Source organism: Melospiza georgiana, chromosome 19 (genome assembly GCF_028018845.1).
Source record: "Melospiza georgiana isolate bMelGeo1 chromosome 19, bMelGeo1.pri, whole genome shotgun sequence".
NCBI lineage: Eukaryota > Metazoa > Chordata > Aves > Passeriformes > Passerellidae > Melospiza > Melospiza georgiana.
Genome location: NC_080448.1, coordinates 7,417,124 through 7,435,947, shown reverse-complemented (window position 1 = coordinate 7,435,947; position 18,824 = coordinate 7,417,124). Strand labels below are relative to the sequence as shown.

The window sequence follows — 18,824 nt, the reverse complement described above, 5'->3', positions numbered from 1 at the left end:
TGGGACAGAGCAGCCAAAGCCAGCACAGGATGGAGAAGGATGGGGGAACTGCAGGGTATCCCCATCCTTTCCCACTCCTCAGGAGGTTTTTAGGGCATGGACTGGCTGTGCTGAAGCCCCCCCAGGAAGGAAAATCTCATCTGAGCTCCCCTGAACCCCCCCAGTGTTTGCAGAAGGAACAGGTGAAACAGGCACAAGGATTGCAGATGGTGTGAGATCCAACGCCTGCATTTCTGCTGCATGGGAATGGGGGAGGAATTGGTATTTCTGATGCCAAAATGGGAAGAAAAAGCTGCTATTGGGATTGCTGGAGGGCTTGCAAAGCAAATTGCAGAACAACAGTAACTCACTGCAGAGCCACTGGAGCATCCTGGTGTGATTTCAGCCCCCTTTTTACATTTTCTGAGTATAATTTAACATCATTTTCACAGCAGAAAATCCATTTTTCTTTCCTCATCTCTTAAAAGAAATGGCTGAAACCAACCAGATTTCACACCAGAAGCAGTTTTGTTTTTCCAAGGGGCAGTCTGGGGGTGGGTGGAGGTAGGGGGAAGCTTCAGCCACTATTTCAGGAGCTGAGGAGAACCCAGTCCTCACCCAACTCTTCCCATTCTCAGACCCCAAACATCCAATTCCTGGGCAGCAGAGCTCCTAAGCCCCACACAGCACTGAGCCAGAGGCTATTCCAGAATGTGGCAAAATAATTAAAGCCTTCTCCATTTCCCCTTGTGCTCCTTCAGCCTCCCATTCTCAGACCCCAAACATCCAGTGCAGAGAGTGCATCCAGACCAGCACCAAGGGTCCAACCCCTCTCTGTGGCACTGCCACCAGCTCCCTGCAGCCTCCCTGTCCCCCCTTACCTGTGGGAAGGTCATAGGATGTCACAGACAGCACCGGCATCCTCGGAGTGGTCGCAGTTGTGGACGTCCCAGCGGATGTGGGAGCAGCGCAGCAGCGAGGGCTCGTGGCCCTTGCACTTGAGGTTGTCCAGGAAGATGTAGCCGGTTCCTTGGCCATAGCGAGCCTCCCCCCAGGCTGCCAGGGCGTGCCCACAGCCCAGCTGCCTGCACACCACCTTGGCATCCCGCAGGTCCCAGGCGTCGTCGCACACGGTGCCCCACTGGTGCAGGTAGAACAGCTCCACGCGCCCCTCGCACCGGTGGCTGCCGTTCACCAGGCGCAGGGACCCTGGGGAGGGCAGGGGGTGAGGCAGCTCCTGCCTCTGCCCACCCCAGAGCTGTTTTCCACTCTCCCTGCCTGCCCTGGGCTCAGCCCAGAGCTCCCCTACTGCCTTTTCACCTGTCAGAGCTGGGGATGGCCCTTAGAGCATCATGGAACAGACAATCACCTCTGTTCCCACCTCTGCCCCTTTGGTCCATCACCTCCTCTCCCCACCCTGATGTCCACCACCTCTGCCTGAACCAGCCTTAGGGGCACCAGGAGAAGCCATAACTTAACAGTGTCATCAGTTTTTCCCCCTCCCCATGATGTCCCCCTGGTTTTTTAAGATTTTCTAAGCCTTCTGATGTTGACATTCTTGCAATGAACTTTCTCACACACATTCTGTAAATAACTCATTGTTTTGCATTCCTTTATGGAGGAGGAGAAATATGAAGGACTGTTGGTCTGTCCAGTGTCATTGGAGAGGTGGCACTGTCACCCTCCAATCCACTGTCACTCTTGGAACACTATAAATGTTGGAGTCAGAAAATAAACTTCCCTTTCTTCACCTTGAGAACAGCGGTGTGCACTTGTGTTCTTTTGTGTCCTATAGCAACGTCATGGGCAGCTCCAGGCGCTGCCAGATCTTGTGTCTCTGCCTGAGCCATTTATTTTTCCACCCTGTGCCATCATGGAGCATCCCCAGTGGGCTGGCACTGTGTCCCCAGGTGACACCCCAGTACTTACCCTCCTTGGGACGAGTTGGGGCCAACGTGGTGGTTGTAGCAGTGGCCTCTTGGAAATGGTCGTCAGTGTCATCAGCACCTGGTGCAGCAAAGGAGAGGTGGGAAAAGTGACTGAAGGGAGAGGGTCAGCCAGAGCCCCCCAGCAGTGCTGTGGGATGGTTGCAGGGATGTGGGGTGGGAGATGCCCCCCAGCAGTGCTGTGGGATGGCTGCAGGGATGTGGGGTGGGATGTGCCCCCCAGCAGTGCAGTGGGATGGCTGCAGGGATGTGGGGTGGGAGATGCCCCCCAGCAGTGCTGTGGGATGGCTGCAGGGATGTGGGGTGGGATGTGTCCCTCAGCCGTGCTGTGGGATGGCTGCAGGGATGTGGGGTGGGATGTGCAGCCACTCTGCACAAATGTGGGCCACAGGGAGTGCCACACTCCGGCCATCACCCACACCATGGCACTGATTGCCACTACTCATTCTTCACCCCAACCCCATTGGGGGACCCCATTTCCCACACCCAGCCTGAGCATGGCCAAAATCCTCCCTACATCCATTGACTTTCCCACTGAGCTGGGCTTCATCAGAGACCTCCTGTCACCCTCTGTTCCAGATTGCAAGGCAAGATGTGTTCTATCACCATCTGTATGGCAGTTGTCTTTTGTCACATGGGCAGTTTGCCTTATCTCTCTCTTTGAGTGACCACATTCACACCTCCCTAGGGAGGGGACATTGCTGATAACAGCCATTGAATGTCACTGCATGACTGATAAGAGCTACAGCATCCCATCGGGAGATGCTCCGCCCAAAGGGAGGAGCCAAGCATTCCTACATGGATACAATCTGGAGGTTCTGGAACACCAGCACGGCTTCTCCACTGGATTCCCCAGAGGAACAGCAGCTGCCTCTTCAGAGGAAGAATCCATCCTTCTCTACAGGATCCCTGCTCCAGCAGAACCACCCCTGACACTGCAGGAGGGCTGAGCCACAATTCCAATGGGACTGCTGCCAACACCCTGACCCACAGGGTGTCAGGCTGGGCTCTGACTCTGTCAGTGTTGTTCTGGTGCACTGCATTGTTTATTTTATCCTTTTATTTTTCTTCCCTATTAAAGAACTGTTATTTCCCGCTCCCATATTTTTTTGCCTGAGAGCCCCTTAATTTAAAATTTACAGCAATTCGGAGGGGTGGGGAGGGTTTACATTTCCCATTTCAGGGGAGGCTCCTGCCTTCCTTAGCAGGGAGTTTTGGGGTTTACATTCTCCATTTGAATTTGAATTGAAAAGCTTCCTGGCTGCACAGTGCCTGCCAGGAGTGAGCAGAGCCCCTTGTTCTCAGGGGATGGGTGTCATAGACATCTTTTATGAAAAATCCTTTCCTTAGGATTTTTCCTCCTGAGAGGCCTCAGGAACAAAATGTAAACATTGATTATCTGCTGCTGTGGAATGCAACAGGTGCATCTGTGATTGGTTTTGGGTTTACATTTTCCATTGCAGGGGAGGCTCCTACCTTCCTTAGCAGACTCCTGTCTTCCCAAACCAAGACACCCTCTCCCCCCCGTCTCACCTCGGCAGATGACCCCGGCATCCTCGTGGTGGATGAAGAACTGCTATTTCTCGCTCTCATATTTTTTTGCCTGAGAGCCCCTTAATTTAAAATTTATAGCAATTTGGAGGGGTGGGGAGGGTTTACATTCCCCATTTCAGGGGAGGCTCCTGCCTTCCTTAGCAGGGAGTTTTGGGGTCTGAGAGAGTTTTGGGTTTACATTCTCCATTTCAGGGGAGGCTCCTACCTTCCTTAGCAGACTCCTATCTTTCCAAACCAAGACACCCTCTCCCCCCTCGTCTCACCTCGGCAGATGACCCCGGCATCCTCGTGGTGGCCGCAGTTGTGCTGTCCCCAGCCCAGGTGGAAGCAGTCGGCCAGGCGCGCCTCGCCGCCGCCGCAGCCCACGTTGTCCAGCAGCACGGGCCCGCTGCCGTAGCCGAAGGAGCCCAGCACGGTGGCGGCCAGGGCGCCGCCGCAGCCCAGCTGCCGGCAAACCACCTGGGCGTCGGGGAAGTCCCAGTCGTCGTCGCACACGGTGCCCCAGGTGCCGCCGTGCCGCACCTCCACCCGCCCGCGGCAGCTCCCGTTGCCGTTCGCCAGCCGCAAGCCGCCACCTGCGAGCCACGACCCCGGGGGGAGCAGGGCTACACAGGGTGTCCCCTGCTGTCCCTCCGAGGGCGTGGGGTGAGCCCCTGGTTTTTGGGGTAAGCCCTGGGGTTGTGGGTACACCCCCCTGGGGATGTGGGGCAAACCCCTGTGGGCGTGGGGTCAATCCCTGGGGTATAAGGTAACCCCCTGGGGACATGGGTGCAACCCCCTGGGGATGTGGGGCAATCCCTGTGGGTGTGGGGTGAGCCCCCGGTTTTTGGGGTAAACCCTGGTGTTGTGGGTACACCCCCCTGGGGATGTGGGGCAAACCCCTGTGGGCGTGGGGTCAATCCCTGGGGTATGGGGTAACATCTGGGGACATGGGTACACCCCCTTGGGGATGTGGGGCAAAACCCTGTGGGCATGGGGTGAGTCTCTGGGGTATGAGATAACCCCTGGGGATGTGGGGCAAAGTCCTGTGGGCATGGGGTGAGCCCCCAGTTTTTGGGGTAAGCCCTGGGGACATGGGTACAACCCCTGGGGATGTGGGGCAATCCCCTGTGGGCATGGGGTGAGTCTCTGGGGTATGAGATAATTCCTGGGGATGTGGAGCAAACTCCTGTGGGCATGGGGTGAGTCTCTGGAGTATAGGGTAATCCTCTGGGGATGTGGGTACAACCCCCTGGGAGTGTGGGGCAAACCCCTGTGGGCATGGGGTGAGTCTCTGGGGTATAGGGTAACATCTGGAGAGCTCAGGGTGACCATGGGGATGTCAGCTGAGCCCCTGGGGACACAGGGTGAGTCCTGGTGATGAGGGGTGACACTGGGTACATGACACTGGGTACATGGGGTGATCCCCAAGCAGCACTGTGAGCATGGAGCAATCCCTGGAGATGTGGGATGAACCCTTGAGTGTCACGGGGTGAGCACCCTGTGGGCATGGAGTAAACCCTGGGGATATGAGATAATTCCTGGGGCATGGATTGAGCACTTGGAACATGGGGTGACCTCTGGGGACATGGAAGGAGCCCTGGGGATGTGGAGTGACCCCCACCAGGGACATGGAGCCCCAGCAGCAGCTGCACACTTACTTTCCTGCTCGATGGTCAGGAGCGTGGTGGTGACCACCTCAGTGGCCTGGGAGGGCTGGTCCCTGCTGTCTGTCACTGCTGGGACAAGCGTGGGGACATGTGGGCATTGAGGGGTCCAGACCCAGCACCCACTGCCCCATTCCAGTCGGTGCCAGTGACCATCAGCACCATTTCTGTCCCCTGCCATGGGCACTGTCACCCCTCAAGCGTCACCCATGCCTGGCAGAAACCCCAGGGTGGCCAGGCTGGGTCACAGAGGACACAGAGGACACAGCTTCCCCTGCAGATGAGTGACTGCCAACCTCCTACCTGTGGCCGTGGCTGTGAGGGTCTCCTCAGAGTCCAGGGCCAGCGAGGTGGTGAATGATGTGATGGTGGATGTGTCCAGTCCTGTGGTGACACAAAGGGACAAAGGTGACACCTGGGAGATTTATCATCAGGATTCATTAGCATTCATACTTCATTATCCCCTGCCTCTCTAAGCAAGGTCTAGGCGTGGTGGTGCCCTTGAGGAGGAGCCAGAGGGGACGGGGATGTTTAGGCAGGAAAGGACCAGCCTGAAAAAATTGTCCCTTTTGTCCTACATCATCCCCTTTGTCCATTAACAGCGAGAAAGGGAAAGCACTGGCACTCACTGCTCCCGTCATTAGCCACGATAATGAGGGAATTCAGGGGGATTATTAAGATTATAAACAGTAATCAGTGGAGGATGGCAGGAATACATCATTTCAGGAGGGGAAGGGGAGGCAGGCTGGGCCTGGCACCGTGCCCAGCCCCTGGCAGCCTCTCCCTCCTTCCGGACACGGGCAGCTCGTTTGCAGCCAGCAGAGCAGGGAAATGGCAGAGGGAAGTGCAGGATGGCAGATGCATTTCCCTGACAGGAGGGGCAGGTGCATTTCCCTGACAGGAGGGGCAGGTGCATTTCCCTGGCAGGATGGCAGGTGCATTTCCCTGGCAGGATTGCAGGTGCATTTCCCTGGCAGGACTGCAGGTGCATTTCCCTGGCAGGATGGCAGATGCATTTCCCTGGCAGGATGGCAGATGCATTTCCCTGACAGGATTGCAGATGCATTTCCCTGACAGGAGGGGCAGGTGCATTTCCCTGGCAGGAAGGGCAGGTGCATTTCCCTGACAGGAGGGGCAGATGCATTTCCCTGGCAGAATTGCAGGTGCATTTCCCCGACAGGAGAGCAGATGCATTTCCCTGGCAGGATGGCAGATGCATTTCCCTGGCAGGATTGCAGGTGCATTTCCCTGGCAGGAGGGCAGATGCATTTCACTGGCAGGATTGCAGGTGCATTTCCCTGGCAGGATTGCAGGTGCATTTCCCTGGCAGGATTGCAGGTGCATTTCCCTGGCAGAAGGGGCAGGTGCATTTCCCTGGCAGGATTGCAGGTGCATTTCCCTGGCAGGAGGGCAGATGCATTTCCCTGGCAGGATTGCAGGTGCATTTCCCTGGCAGGATTGCAGGTGCATTTTTCTGGCAGGAGGGGCAGGTGCATTTCCCTGGCAGGATTGCAGGTGCATTTCCCTGGCAGGAGGGCAGATGCATTTCCCTGGCAGGATGGCAGGTGCATTTCCATGGCAGGAGGGGCAGGTGCATTTCCCTGGCAGGATTGCAGGTGCATTTCCCCTGCAAATCCCCACCCTGGCTGTGCTCTGGGCTCCTGGTGTGGGGTTGCTACTCCAGGGTACCATGATGAGTGCGGATAAGGAACAAGGATGCTCCCACAGCACAGAGCTCAGCCTTGAGCATCTCAGCATCTCCCTGAGGCCATTTCTGCTTGGAGAACAGGCTGCCCCTGGGTTTTTCCCCACCCTGAGGGCAGTGCCCTGCCCGGTACCTGCACAGATGACCCCGGCATCCTCGTGGTGGCCGCAGTTGTGGATGCCCCAGCCCAGGCTGTAGCAGGCAGACAAGAAGGGCTCACTGCCATCACAGTTGACGTTGTCCAGGAGGATCCGTCCTGTTCCATAGCCAAAGTAGGCATTGCTCTTGTAATCCAGGGCTTGCCCACAGCCCAGCTGCTTGCAGACCACGCTGGCATCGCTCAGGCCCCAGTCGTCATCGCACACGGTGCCCCAGCTGCCGCGGTAGAAGATCTCCACCCGGCCCTGGCAGGTGTCGGGGCCGGCCACCAGGCGGACGCTGCCGTCACCTGGGGGTGGCAGCACGAGGTGAGAGGGGTGTGATGTCCCCACACTGCCACCGTGCCCGTGGTGGCGAAGGAAATGAGTGAGAAACAGAGGGGAAGGGGTGAAGCTTTAGAGCAATGGGGCTTGGGAAGCTTGGGAATTTCTGGGATAGGATGTGGCCATGGACAGTACAATGATGGGGTTTGGGGTTCTGCAGCTCAGAGAGGCTTCAAGAGGGACAGCAGGTGACAGGGTGTCCCCCTGCAGGCTGAGCAGCTTACTTTCCCCGTCCTGTACCGAGGCTGTGAGGGTCCTGGTGGTCGGTCCTTCGCTGACTTGCGTGGGTGAGAACTCTGCAAAGGGAAGCAGAGAGGTGGCACCTGCTGCTGCTGCTGCTGCTCCTCCTGGGAGAGGGAGGGATCCCTCCCACCCCGCTGCTCCAGGAGGGTCTGCACCAAACCAGCCCCAGCTGAAAATAGAGAGGTTTGCAGCTGCACCAGAGCTCTCTGCCAATGCCTCCAGCCTTTATTCTGCCCTCAGACCCAGCTCCCCTCCTCCTTTCTCATTCTTTCCACCTCTCCTCTCCAACAATTACATGATTTATTTTCCTGCTCAATCCACAACCTCTGTTCTCTGGTTGCTGTCAGTACAACCCACCACCAACCCAGCATCCCCCTGCCTTTCCATCCCTCCTTTTCCAAGCCCTGCTTCTGCAGGACGTGGGGATTCACAGAACAGCTGCTCCAGGTCTGCAGAGCCTCCCTTTCACAGCTCACTGGTGCCTGGCTGATGAGCAAACCTTGCACAGCGAGGGTGGAACGTGTGTGGGGTACATAAGGGTCCTCACAGAGCCGTCCCACTTTCGCTTGCCAAGTTCAAACACTTTCCACTGCTTTTCTCACCTTTAGGAACATCTCCTACTGAAAAGCTCAGCAGTTTAAAGAAACACAAGTCAAAAGGGGAAAGAGCAGTTGGGCAGCAACTGACTCAGAGGCAGGAGGGTGGGTGGGCATGTGCTCCTTCCCCAGGGATCGTGCAAAGTCCCTGATCTGGGAGTGACAAGGAACACAAAGCAGGCTGGTCACCTTATGGAGCTGGGAGGTGACCTGGATTGAGGAGAGGGGTGAGAGGAGAAGGCAGAAGACATTTGGCTGACCCAGGTCAGAGAACCAGGCTCTAAGACTCTTGGGCTCCACCAAGGCAGAGTCAAAAGGGGAAAGAGCAGTTGGGCAGCAACTGACTCAGAGGCAGGAGTGTGGGTGGGCACGTGCTCTTTCCCCGGGGATTGTGCTGGAGAGGGCACAAAGTTCCTGATCTGGGAGTGACAAGGAACACCAAACAGGCTGGTCACCTTATGGAGCACCAGCCTGTGGAGCTGGGAGGTGACCTGGATTGAGGAGAGGGGTGAGAGGAGAAGGCAGAAGACGTTTGTCTGACCCAGGTCAGAGAACCAGGCTCTGAGACTCTTGGGCTCCACCAAGGCAGAATCAAAAGGGGAAAGAGCAATTGGGCAGCAACTGACTCAGAGGCAGGAGTGTGGATGGGCACGTGCTCCTTCCCCGGGGATCGTGCAAAGTTCCTGATCTGGGAGTGACAAGAAACACAAAACAGGCTGGTCACCTTATGGAGCACCAGCCTGTGGAGCTGGGAGGTGACCTGGATTGAGGAAATGGGTGAGAGGAGAATGCAGAAGATGTTTGGTTGACCCAGGTCAGGCTCTGAGATAAGACTCTTGGGCTCCACCAACCCCACTGCAGCCCCAAGCCTTGCCCTCCACAGTAATCCCATGCTCTCCTGTCCCCCGAGGAACCCACCCTCATTACCATTGCACACCACAGCCACATCCTCATAGTGGTAGCAGTTGTGGATGCCCCAGCCATGGCTCCAGCACTCGCTCAGGGCCGCCTCCGAGCCCTTGCAGTCCACGTTGTCCAGGAAGATGGGCCCGGTGCCCTGGCCGAAGGTCATGGCAGCGGGCAGGGTGATGGCATGGCCACAGCCCAGCTGGCGACACACCACGTTGGCATCCACCATGTCCCAGTCGTCGTCACACACGGTGCCCCAGGAGCCGTTGTAGAGGATCTCCAGGCGGCCCTGGCAGCGGCTGGGCCCGTTGGAGAGGCGGATCTCTGCGAGGAGGGCACACAGAGCTCCCTCAGCAGGCAACAGGCTGTGGGGAGCAAATCTACACCAAACTCCTGCTCCTTAGAGAAAATCATGAGGATCTCCAGCTGGCTGGGCCCACTGGAGAGGCGGATCTCTGGGAGGATAGCACAGAGAGCTGCCTCAGCAGGCCATGGGCAGCAAATCTACACCAAACTCCTTAGAGAAAATCATGAGGGTCTCCAGCCAGCTGGGCCCGCTGGAGAGCCAGATCTCTGGAAGGAGGGCATAGAGATCTCCCTCAGCAAACCATGGGGAGCAAATCTACACCAAACTCCTTAGAGAAAATCATGAGGATCTCCAGCCAGCCCTGGCAGCGGCTGGGCCCGCTGGAGAGGCGGATCTCTGCGAGGAGGGCACACAGAGCTCCCTCAGCAAACCATGGGGAGCAAATCTACATCAAACTCCTGCTCCTTAGAGAAAACCTCTAAGGAAAATCTCTACGTCAATCTCCTGCCCCTTCTCTGGGGCACAAGGCTGTTGTCATCTTGTTGCAGGGGTTCCATACTGTTGTCTCCTTATCACAGAAGTTTCACACCTTCTTGGTGTTTCTCCTCAGAGCACTGACCCTGTTCTTCACAAAGCAGCCAGCTGACTCCAGTTTCCTTCCCAACCAGCCACCCCACTCTTTTACAGCATCTTCTCACTGGTCACAGCTGTGGCCTCTTAAAGTCAGGCTTGTTCCTAATCTTTGATAATTGGCCCAGCTGCAACTCCTTAGGGATGAGATTACTTTCTACACTATCTTTATTTTCTTATTTTCTATCCCCCTACACAAGGCAGTTGTTGGCTTGGTGCTGCCCTGCTAGTGGGACATGGGCTCCCCTCCATCTGCTGGCAGCAGTGGCTGTGCAGACACAGCACATCTCAGCCCAGGAACGAGATGCACCATCACCAAGGCCAGGCTGGATGGGGCTTTGGACAGCCTGGCCTCGTGGAAGGTCTTCCTGCCCATGGCAGGGTAGAGTGAGATGGTTTTTAAGGTCCCTTCCAACCCAAACCATTCTGTGGCTCTTCGGTGCTCCCATCATCTCCCCCGCTAATGGGCAAAAACCCAAGGGTGAAGGAAAAAGCAGACATGTGGCACCACATCTTGACTTAAATAGGTGACAAGTGACAAGATGCAATTAGCAAATTCTTATTAGCCTCAATGAATGCTTCCAGAGCTGGTGGGATGGATGGAGATGATCTCTCAGGCTGCTGGTGATGGGGTGCAGGCATCAAAGTACCAGGGTCCACCACATCAAGGGAATTATTTACTTGTCTGTGATACATGGCACAGGGACAGAGACTCAGCAGGAGGTAGAAAACATCTCCTCTCAGGATAATTAGCAGAATAGGGATAATAAAGAATCTTTATTTTCTTTCTGTAAAAGAAGTTTAGCTTTTTCTTGCTGCTTTTTGTTCCAAACCAATATCTTTCTTTTTTTAAATTCCCCAAATCCCTTCTTTTACCTAAAAAGTGCATTTTTCAACTACAAAACTTCCCGGAGAAAAGCGACTTTCAGAGAAGAATCTCACCTGGGAATGGCAACATCTCAGGCTCAGACTGCAAGGGAGTGGTGCCTGCAAGGGAGAAAAGGAGGGATCAGCTCTGCCCAGGGAGGAGGAGGTGCAGCTTGGAGAGTGATGGCAGCAGGGATGGGATGGAATGGTGGTGGGGACTGGCAGGACTCAGCAGCCCTTGGATCCTTCCCTTTCCTGCAAAGTCCTGGAGTTTATAGGGGAAAAATGAACACTCTTCCCCAGGGCATCACTTCATCTACTCCATGGGTGGGGAAACTGAGGCACATGGGTGACTGTGACTCTGGTGGGATGTGAAGCACAAGGTGACATGTGTGACCCTAATGAGCCCAGTGGCCAGCAGAAGCCACTCCTGTCTTGGGCCAGGTCTTGGGGACCTTTTTGTCCACCCCTGGCCCCATTGCTGCCTTGCTGTTGGCCCTGGGCAGCTCCTGCATCCCCCTGCCCCATCACCCCCAAGGAAAACTTGGGTGGTGAGATGGGAACAAGGAAAATCAACCCTGCCCAGCTTGAGAAACCCAGTGGAGATCTCCTGACGGAAGCCTTCTGATGAAACCTTTTCTTCTATTCTTTTATTATAATCTTAATGTAATATATATAATAAAATAATAAATCAAGCCTTCTGAAACATGGAGTCAGATGCTCATCTCTTCCCTCATCCAAGAACCCCTGTGAACACCGTCAGAGATGGGGGGGTATGGAATGAGATCAATTTTAAGGTCACTTCCGACCCAAACCATTCCATGATCCTGTGGTGCCTCCATGCTGATTACAGCACCCAAGGGCTGATCAACACCTCTGGTGCCTCTGTGGCCTCTTTTCCTCCCTCTGCCTCAGACCAGCCCTGTCCTGCCTCACTCTCAGCCCACCAGCAGAGACGTGGAGTGTCACCCTGGTTTTTTAAGATTTTCTAAGCCTTCTGACGTTGACATTCTTGTAGTGAACTTTCTCACACGCTTTCTGTAAATAACTCATTGTTTTGCATTCCTTTATGGAGGAGGAGAAAGTTGATGGGCTGTTGGTCTGTCCAGTGTCATTGGAGAGGTGGCACTGTCACCCTCCAATCCACTGTCACTCTTGGAAAACTACAAATGTTGGAGTCAGAAAATAAACTTCCCTTTTTCTTCACCTTGAGAACAGCGGTGTGTTCTTTTGTGTCCTGTAGTGACATGGAGGTCAATCCCTGCTGCTCTGGGGGTGGGTGTCACCACTGTGAGAAGCAGAGTGAGCCGGGGGGACAGTGGAGAAAATGAACCCACCTCCCTTTTCCTTGCTAGGATGTTACCTGGGAGACCATTAAGTCAGCCAGAAATCAGGGCTGTCAAAGAAAGACCTAGAAACCCCAGGAAAAAGGAGAACAAGACAAATGTCTGGCTGTATCCATGACTTAGCAGGGATGCTGGGGTGAACATCAGCAGCCAGGGAGCCCCAGCATGGTCAGTGCTCCTGCCCTGCCCAGCTGGAGCAGGCATGGAAAGGGATGCTGTGATTCCAGCAAGAATTGGGGATTAAACAGGTGAGACCACGGCAGCAGAGAGGACAGGGAAGGATAGAGCAGCCCCATGGGCTGGACAACAGGGTAGAGGTAATTCAGCTCACCAAAAGTGGGGAGATGTGTGGGTTTCTAGGAAGAGTGTTTGATCCTGGCTTGTATTGATTTTTAACACCTAGTCCACTCCAGTGCCAAGAAAGCAGTGGATAAAAAGGACATTGATAAATATTCATCTCCCTTTGAGTCAAAATCAAAGCTCTGAAATATTCATTTAAGAGCATCCTCCAGCAAAGTCGGGAGACATCTGAAAAGAATATGTCTGGTGTGTCTACAATAATAAGGGGCTGTCTTTTTGAGGAGAGATGGAGCCCTCCGTGTTTCTCTGATCCAGCTTCACAAAGCCAAAGGAAAAAGGGAAACTGCTCTAGTAAACAAAAACACCAAACGGGAGGACAAACGGCCCTTCATTAGCGACTAATCCGTGCCTATTAAGGAGGAGAACGAGGAAAGCCAGGCGATGCAGGGGACAGGGACAGAGCCACCAGGGTCCCCACACCAGAGTGTGAGCGCGGATGCTGCCGCAGCACCCGAGGGGGAAGGGAAGCACCAGCAGAGCGGGTGGGAAGGTAAAACCCGATTTAAACTCAATTAGGATGTCTGAGCACATCTGAATTCCCAGTTTTCCCGCTGGCTGTGCCTTGGTGGGTTTGTTGAGGCAGGAATGCGTTCCGCGCTGTAATGACATGGACAGAGTCACACTGGGATCACCTCGCTGCCCCAGCACTGGTGTGGACCCGCCTTCCAGAGCAGGAATGGCTTTTCCCAGGTCTATTGAAAAGCTTCCTGGCTGCACAGTGCCTGCCAGGAGTGAGCAGAGCCCCTTGTTCTCAGGGGATGGGTGTCATAGACATCTTTTATGAAAAATCCTTTCCTTAGGATTTTTCCTCCTGAAAGGCCTCAGGAACAAAATGTAAACAGTGATTATCTGCTGCTGTGGAATGCAACAGGTGCATCTGTGATTGGTCTCATGTTGGATGTTTCTAATTAATGCCAATCACAGCCCTGTTGACTTGGGCAGAGAGTCTGAGACAGAGCCTTTGTCATCATTCCTTATTATTCTATTCTTAGCCAGCCTTCTGAAAAGGAAATCCTTTCTTCTATTCTTTTAGTATAGTTTTAATGTAATATATATCATAAAATAATAAATCAAGCCTTCTGAAACATGGAGTCAGATCCTCATCTCTTCCCTGAACCTGAGACCCCTGTGAACACGGTCACAGGATGGGTGCTCGTTCCACCCCTTTCCTTGGCAGGACAGGTCCCAAAGTCCTGGGCAGCAACTTCAGGAGCATCCCTTGGCCATCAGCATCTCCCCATGGGTGCTGCCTGCTCCAGAGCCCAGAACTGCTCTGTCACCAGTGCTGGCAGCACCTGCCCCATTCCCCTGCCTGCCCTGCACGCTGGGCCTGCCATCACAGCCAGGTCACGGTGGGACATGAGAGCTGAACTTGCTCCCCCATCCCTCACACACTCAGGAATGTAGGCGACACCACAACAATCTTGTGCCTGGAGAAAATCTGCCCACAAATCTGATGGAGAGGGATCACGGTGCTTAAACCCCCTCCCACCGCCCCAGGCAGGAGCTCACCGGTGGGGCTGAGGATGAGGAGGATGAGGAGCGTGGCTGGCATCAAGGAGAGAGGCAGCACCTCGGTGTCCGGACAGGGACCGAGTGTCATTGCTGCTGTCAGCCCCTCCTGCAGGCGAATTTCCAGAGGACACCTCCCTGAAACATGCAGACAGCAGAGTTAGTGGTGGTGGCCTGCAGAGCCTGTGGTCACCAAGGGCTATGCAGGACCTGTGAACATGTCACTCCTCAGCATTTCCAGGAGCAGTGACCAGAAGACACACAAAAATCTGGATTAATTGAGAACAAGCAAATTGTTTTTGAGTGGCAATGTGAAGCTGAAGGGCTGTATTCCCCCGCCTGGGAGATACTCAGCAACAGGGAATGTCAGCAGAAAATGAGGAAGAGATTCAGTATCGTAAGATTCTATTTCCCCCTCATTTACTGCTCACTGCCAAGGGGTGGATTTCCAGCTCTGTCTCACTCGAAGACTCTCGGGGAGGGGGATGGGTGCTGGTCCAGGACTCCTCTGGGATCCCAGACCTGCATCCCTGCTCTCCCAGCTGGCGGCAGCGTGGCTGGGGGAGCAGTGCCATCGTGAGGATGCTCCCACCACTGGGAGGATTGCTCTGCCATCCTGAGGATGCTCCCGCCACTGGGAGGATGCTCTGCCATCCTGAGGATGCTCCCACCACCGGGAGGATGCTCCCACCACTGGGAGGATGCTCCTGCACACCTGCTCCAAAGCCTGTCTATCAGGCTCAGCTCTGTTGCCACCTTTCTCTTCACAGAGCAAAGCAAGGCACAATTCTTCCCAAAGATTTCTGAGATCCACATTCTCTGAACCTCAGAGAAAGGGAAAACGCAATTCTTATCGCTTGCTGTGCCTGTGTTTGTGCCAAAGTAGAATGCAATATGGAGATTGTTTATCCAAAGTGATGGTGTTTTGTTTCCTTGGCCTATCGTGTGTGTGTGTGTGTGTCAGGACTCTTGGGTGACAGTCATGAGATTCAGAGCAGTTGTGTGCAGATTCAGTTTAGATTAAACATATATAGTATACTATAATAAAGTGATTAATTAGCCTTCTGATATCCATGGAATCAGATGCATCATTCTCTCTCCCCTCATTGAAGCCCCCTTTGATTTACAATATAGCTCAGCCAAGCCCCAAAATTAATCCTTACAGTCCACACAGGGCACACCATCTCCTGGAGGGATGCACAACAACTGCTGCCACTGCAGGCATCTGCTGGTGCTCAGAAACTCAGGAAAGGTCATTGAAATCAGTGACTAACCCCTCCTTGCAATGGAATTCCCTCCTCCAGCCTCTTGCTGCTCCTGGCGGTCCCATGTGGAGGCATGGCATGAGAAGAGCTCCCAGGTGGGGCCATGTCCTGGTGTCCACCCAACCAAGGTCCCTCCACACCATGGGCTGGACAATCACTGACATATTTTATGAAAAATCCTTTCGTTAGGGTCTTTTCTCCTGAGGAGCTGAGAAGCTTCAGCTTCTCCATGTTTTGCTGCTTTGGAGAATTGTTTACCCAGCATGTGAAATTGTTTTTATTTGATGACCAATGACAGCCACCTGTGTCGAGGCTGTGAGCAGTCACAAGATTTTATTACCATTCCTTTCAAACCTTCTGATGAAATCCTTTCTCCTATTCTTTTAGTATAGTTTTAATATATCATTTTCTTTTAATATAATATATATCATAAAATAATAAATCAGCCTTCTGAAACATGGAATCAAGATTCTCATCTCTTCCCTCATCTCTGTGAACACCACCACACTGGGGGGCTCCAGAGCATCCAGACCAAGGCTTGGACCTTGTTGCCTTCCCTATATAGTTTTAATATATCATTTTCTTTTAATATGATATATATCATAAAATAATAAATCAGCCTTCTGAACATGGAGTCAAGATTCTCATCTCTGCAAACACCACCACACTGGGGGGCTCCAGAGCATCCAGACCAAGGCTTGGACCTCGTTGCCTTCACCATATACTATTAATATATAATTTTCTTTTTATATAATATATATCATAATAAATCAGCCTTCTGAAACATGGAGTCAAGATTCTCATCTCTTCCCTCATCTCTGTGAACACCACCACACTGGGGGGCTCCGGAGCCTCCAGACCAAGGCTTGGACCTTGTTGCCTTCACTATATAGTTTTAATATATCATTTTCTTTTAATATAATATATATCATAAAATAATAAATCAGCCTTCTGAACATGGAGTCAAGATTCTCATCTCTGCAAACACCACCACACTGGGGGGCTCCAGAGCATCCAGACCAAGGCTTGGACCTCGTTGCCTTCACCATATACTATTAATATATAATTTTCTTTTAATATGATATATATCATAAAATAATAAACCAGCCTTCTGAAACATGGAGTCAAGATTCTCATCTCTTCCCTTATCCTGGGACCCCTGCATACACCACAACACTGGGGGGCTCCAGAGCCTCCAGACCAAGGTTTGGACCTCATTGCCTTCACCAGGGTGAGATGATGGTGGATCAAAGGGTTTTCTGGGCACCAGCAAGAGGTGATGGAGGTGCAGGAAGGAGCTCGTTTAGGTGGGACACAGCCCCGCTCCATCTCCCCGATCTCTGCCCGGCTCCTGCTGCCCAAGCCTCCGGAGGAGACAGACAAGCTCAGTGATGGGGGCTGAAAACCAATCCACTGGCTGAGGTGGTGGCTTTCAATACTCCATTCATCCCTCCTGCAGCACCGAATAATGTCGCCTTTTGTGCCTCGGGCGCTCCCCTCTCTGCAGCAGGGCAGGGCTGACAGATGGCCCCGGCCCCGCAGCGGGTCCTGCCCGCAGGGACCTTGTCATCGCCGGCCACTCTTGTGACAGAGCCAGCGCGTTCCTGCTGCCTCGCAGGGTGGCAGCGGGCATTAACCACTGCCGCGCTGTGCCACGGCTGACCCCCCGAGAGGGAAAACCCAATGTTCCATCTCCATCTGTGCTTTTCCAGCTGCTTCTCAATCCGCGTCACCAATGCTCAAGATTCAGCTGAAAATTGAAGCTCCTTCCTTAAACCCGGCAGTGTTTGGACTCTTTCAGATTAAAATCTGATTTTAAGCCTTAATTAGTTGTTATGGCACTGTAGCAAAACCCAGCATCCCTTCTAACATCACTCAGAGCAGCTGTGGCTGCCCCATCCCTGGAAGTGCCCAAGGCCAGGTTGGATGGGGTTTGGAGAAACCTGGGATAGTGTAAGATGTCCTGCCCATGGCAGGAGGGTGGAATGGAATGAGCTTTAAGGTCCCTTCCAACCCAAAATTTTCTATAATTTTGTGATGATTCTATGATTTGAAGAGTTATGATTTAAAGAGCTTCTCAATGTGGGTTTATGGAAATCCCTTCACACCAAGGTTTTCAGGCTGTCAGGTGTCCTGTGAAGCCACCCCTCACCATAAACCTGCTGGAAAAGCAGCAAATCCTCCATCAGCCCCATGCTGCACAAGCACTGACCACCAGGGATGGAACAAAACCCACAGGGGAGGATCAGGGCTTTAACCTGGGGCACAGAAAATCTCTGCTTTCACCCCAAATAACACAGCACAGCAAACACCCTGTGCCCAGCCAGCCCTCTGCCCTCAGTGAAAACCTCCTCCCACCTGTTAACAGGACCCCACAGGTCCTGTTAAAAAAAAGGTCCTTTCATCCTTTTTTGTCCCCTTGGCCACTGCTGGAGTGAACCCTAATTCTCTGTTTATCACTTCTTCCACTTTTTGACTATTCAAACAACTTCAGGAGAAATCAGTTTTTCAGCTGCCACCGCCCTGCCAGATCATTATTTGTAATTACCACCCTGACCTAAAAAAAAAAAAAGCATCATAAATCCACATACCTGTTTGGTATTTTCTCTCCAGTATAAGGATGGGTGTATCAACTCCCAGAAATATCTGTCCTCTTTTGAAATAAACAAAGGAGCTGGCTAGTTAGCTATAAAATCTTCAAAAGTAACGACTGAAATTAATATTCCTGGTAAGATGGGATGGGGATAAGGTAGGATTTTTTTTTTCTTTAGGTGAGATCTTGCTTAGTAAATTTAAAAAAAATTAAAAAGGGGGAAGAAAATGGATTTCATCCATCAATGGAACAGCTCCAGCCTGTCATCCCTTGGCAGTTCTGGGGCTGCTGCTGGGTTACAGCAGGATGGCAGCCCTGCAACCCATCCTGGGACAGATCATCCCCAAAGCAAAGCAGAAAGAGAAGGTGCAGGGAGAAGAAGAGGAGGAGGAAGAAGCAGAAAGAGAGGGAAGAGCGCTAAGGAGACATGGCGGGGAGGGAATGGCTCGGGTTTCAGGGAGGCAGGCAGGGACACATCCTTAAATTGGGTGCTGGCAGAGCCTCAAGGGGAAGGAAGAAGCTTTTTCAGAGGATTTGGGCTTTTCAGCTCCTTCCCACCTCCCTCCTGGGCTGTGTGAGTGCCCACCTGGAGAGGAAGGCAGCAATAAGCACCTGGCTGGGATTCCTCATGTGGCTGAGCCAGCACTGGGGTGCAGCAGGAGGGGATGGCTCTGACTCCTTCCCTGCCTGGGGACCTGTTGCTTGGGCAAAACACGGTCTGTTCCTAGGCAAGAAATTACCTTTAGAGGTCCCTTTTCAGGGGATTTTTCCTGTCTGACCATCCAAGGCATCTCTGCTGAGGGCCTGGCCTATCCCTGTGCTCTCAGCCTGTGGTGAGGGATGTCCTGTGGCTGGAAACCTTCCCCATCCACCTCCACCACCTT

General features: G+C 53.3%; 1 protein-coding gene across 1 annotated transcript; it reads right to left on the bottom strand.

Moving 5' to 3' along the window:
- Positions 1-871: 871 nt before the first annotated feature.
- SSC4D (scavenger receptor cysteine rich family member with 4 domains) lies at positions 872-14,173 on the bottom strand. The gene is made up of 10 exons (XM_058037819.1): positions 14,083-14,173; positions 10,940-10,984; positions 9,079-9,384; positions 7,537-7,608; positions 6,964-7,278; positions 5,429-5,509; positions 5,120-5,197; positions 3,743-4,054; positions 1,909-1,986; positions 872-1,188 (listed from the first exon to the last, which is right to left on the bottom strand). Exons 1-10 carry the CDS (start codon positions 14,171-14,173, stop codon positions 872-874), a joined length of 1,695 nt encoding a protein of 564 aa, XP_057893802.1.
- Positions 14,174-18,824: the final 4,651 nt, after the last annotated feature.

Coding starts and splice junctions, on each gene's coding strand:
- SSC4D (XM_058037819.1), bottom strand. CDS start 14,173: ATGACACTCGGTCCCTGTCCGGACACCGAGGTGCTGCCTCTCTCCTTG. Junction 9,385..10,939: donor TGAGATGTTGCCATTCCCAG/GTGAGATTCTTC, acceptor CCCTCCTCGCAG/AGATCCGCCTCTCCAACGGG. Junction 5,198..5,428: donor CCTCACAGCCACGGCCACAG/GTAGGAGGTTGG, acceptor CGCTTGTCCCAG/CAGTGACAGACAGCAGGGAC.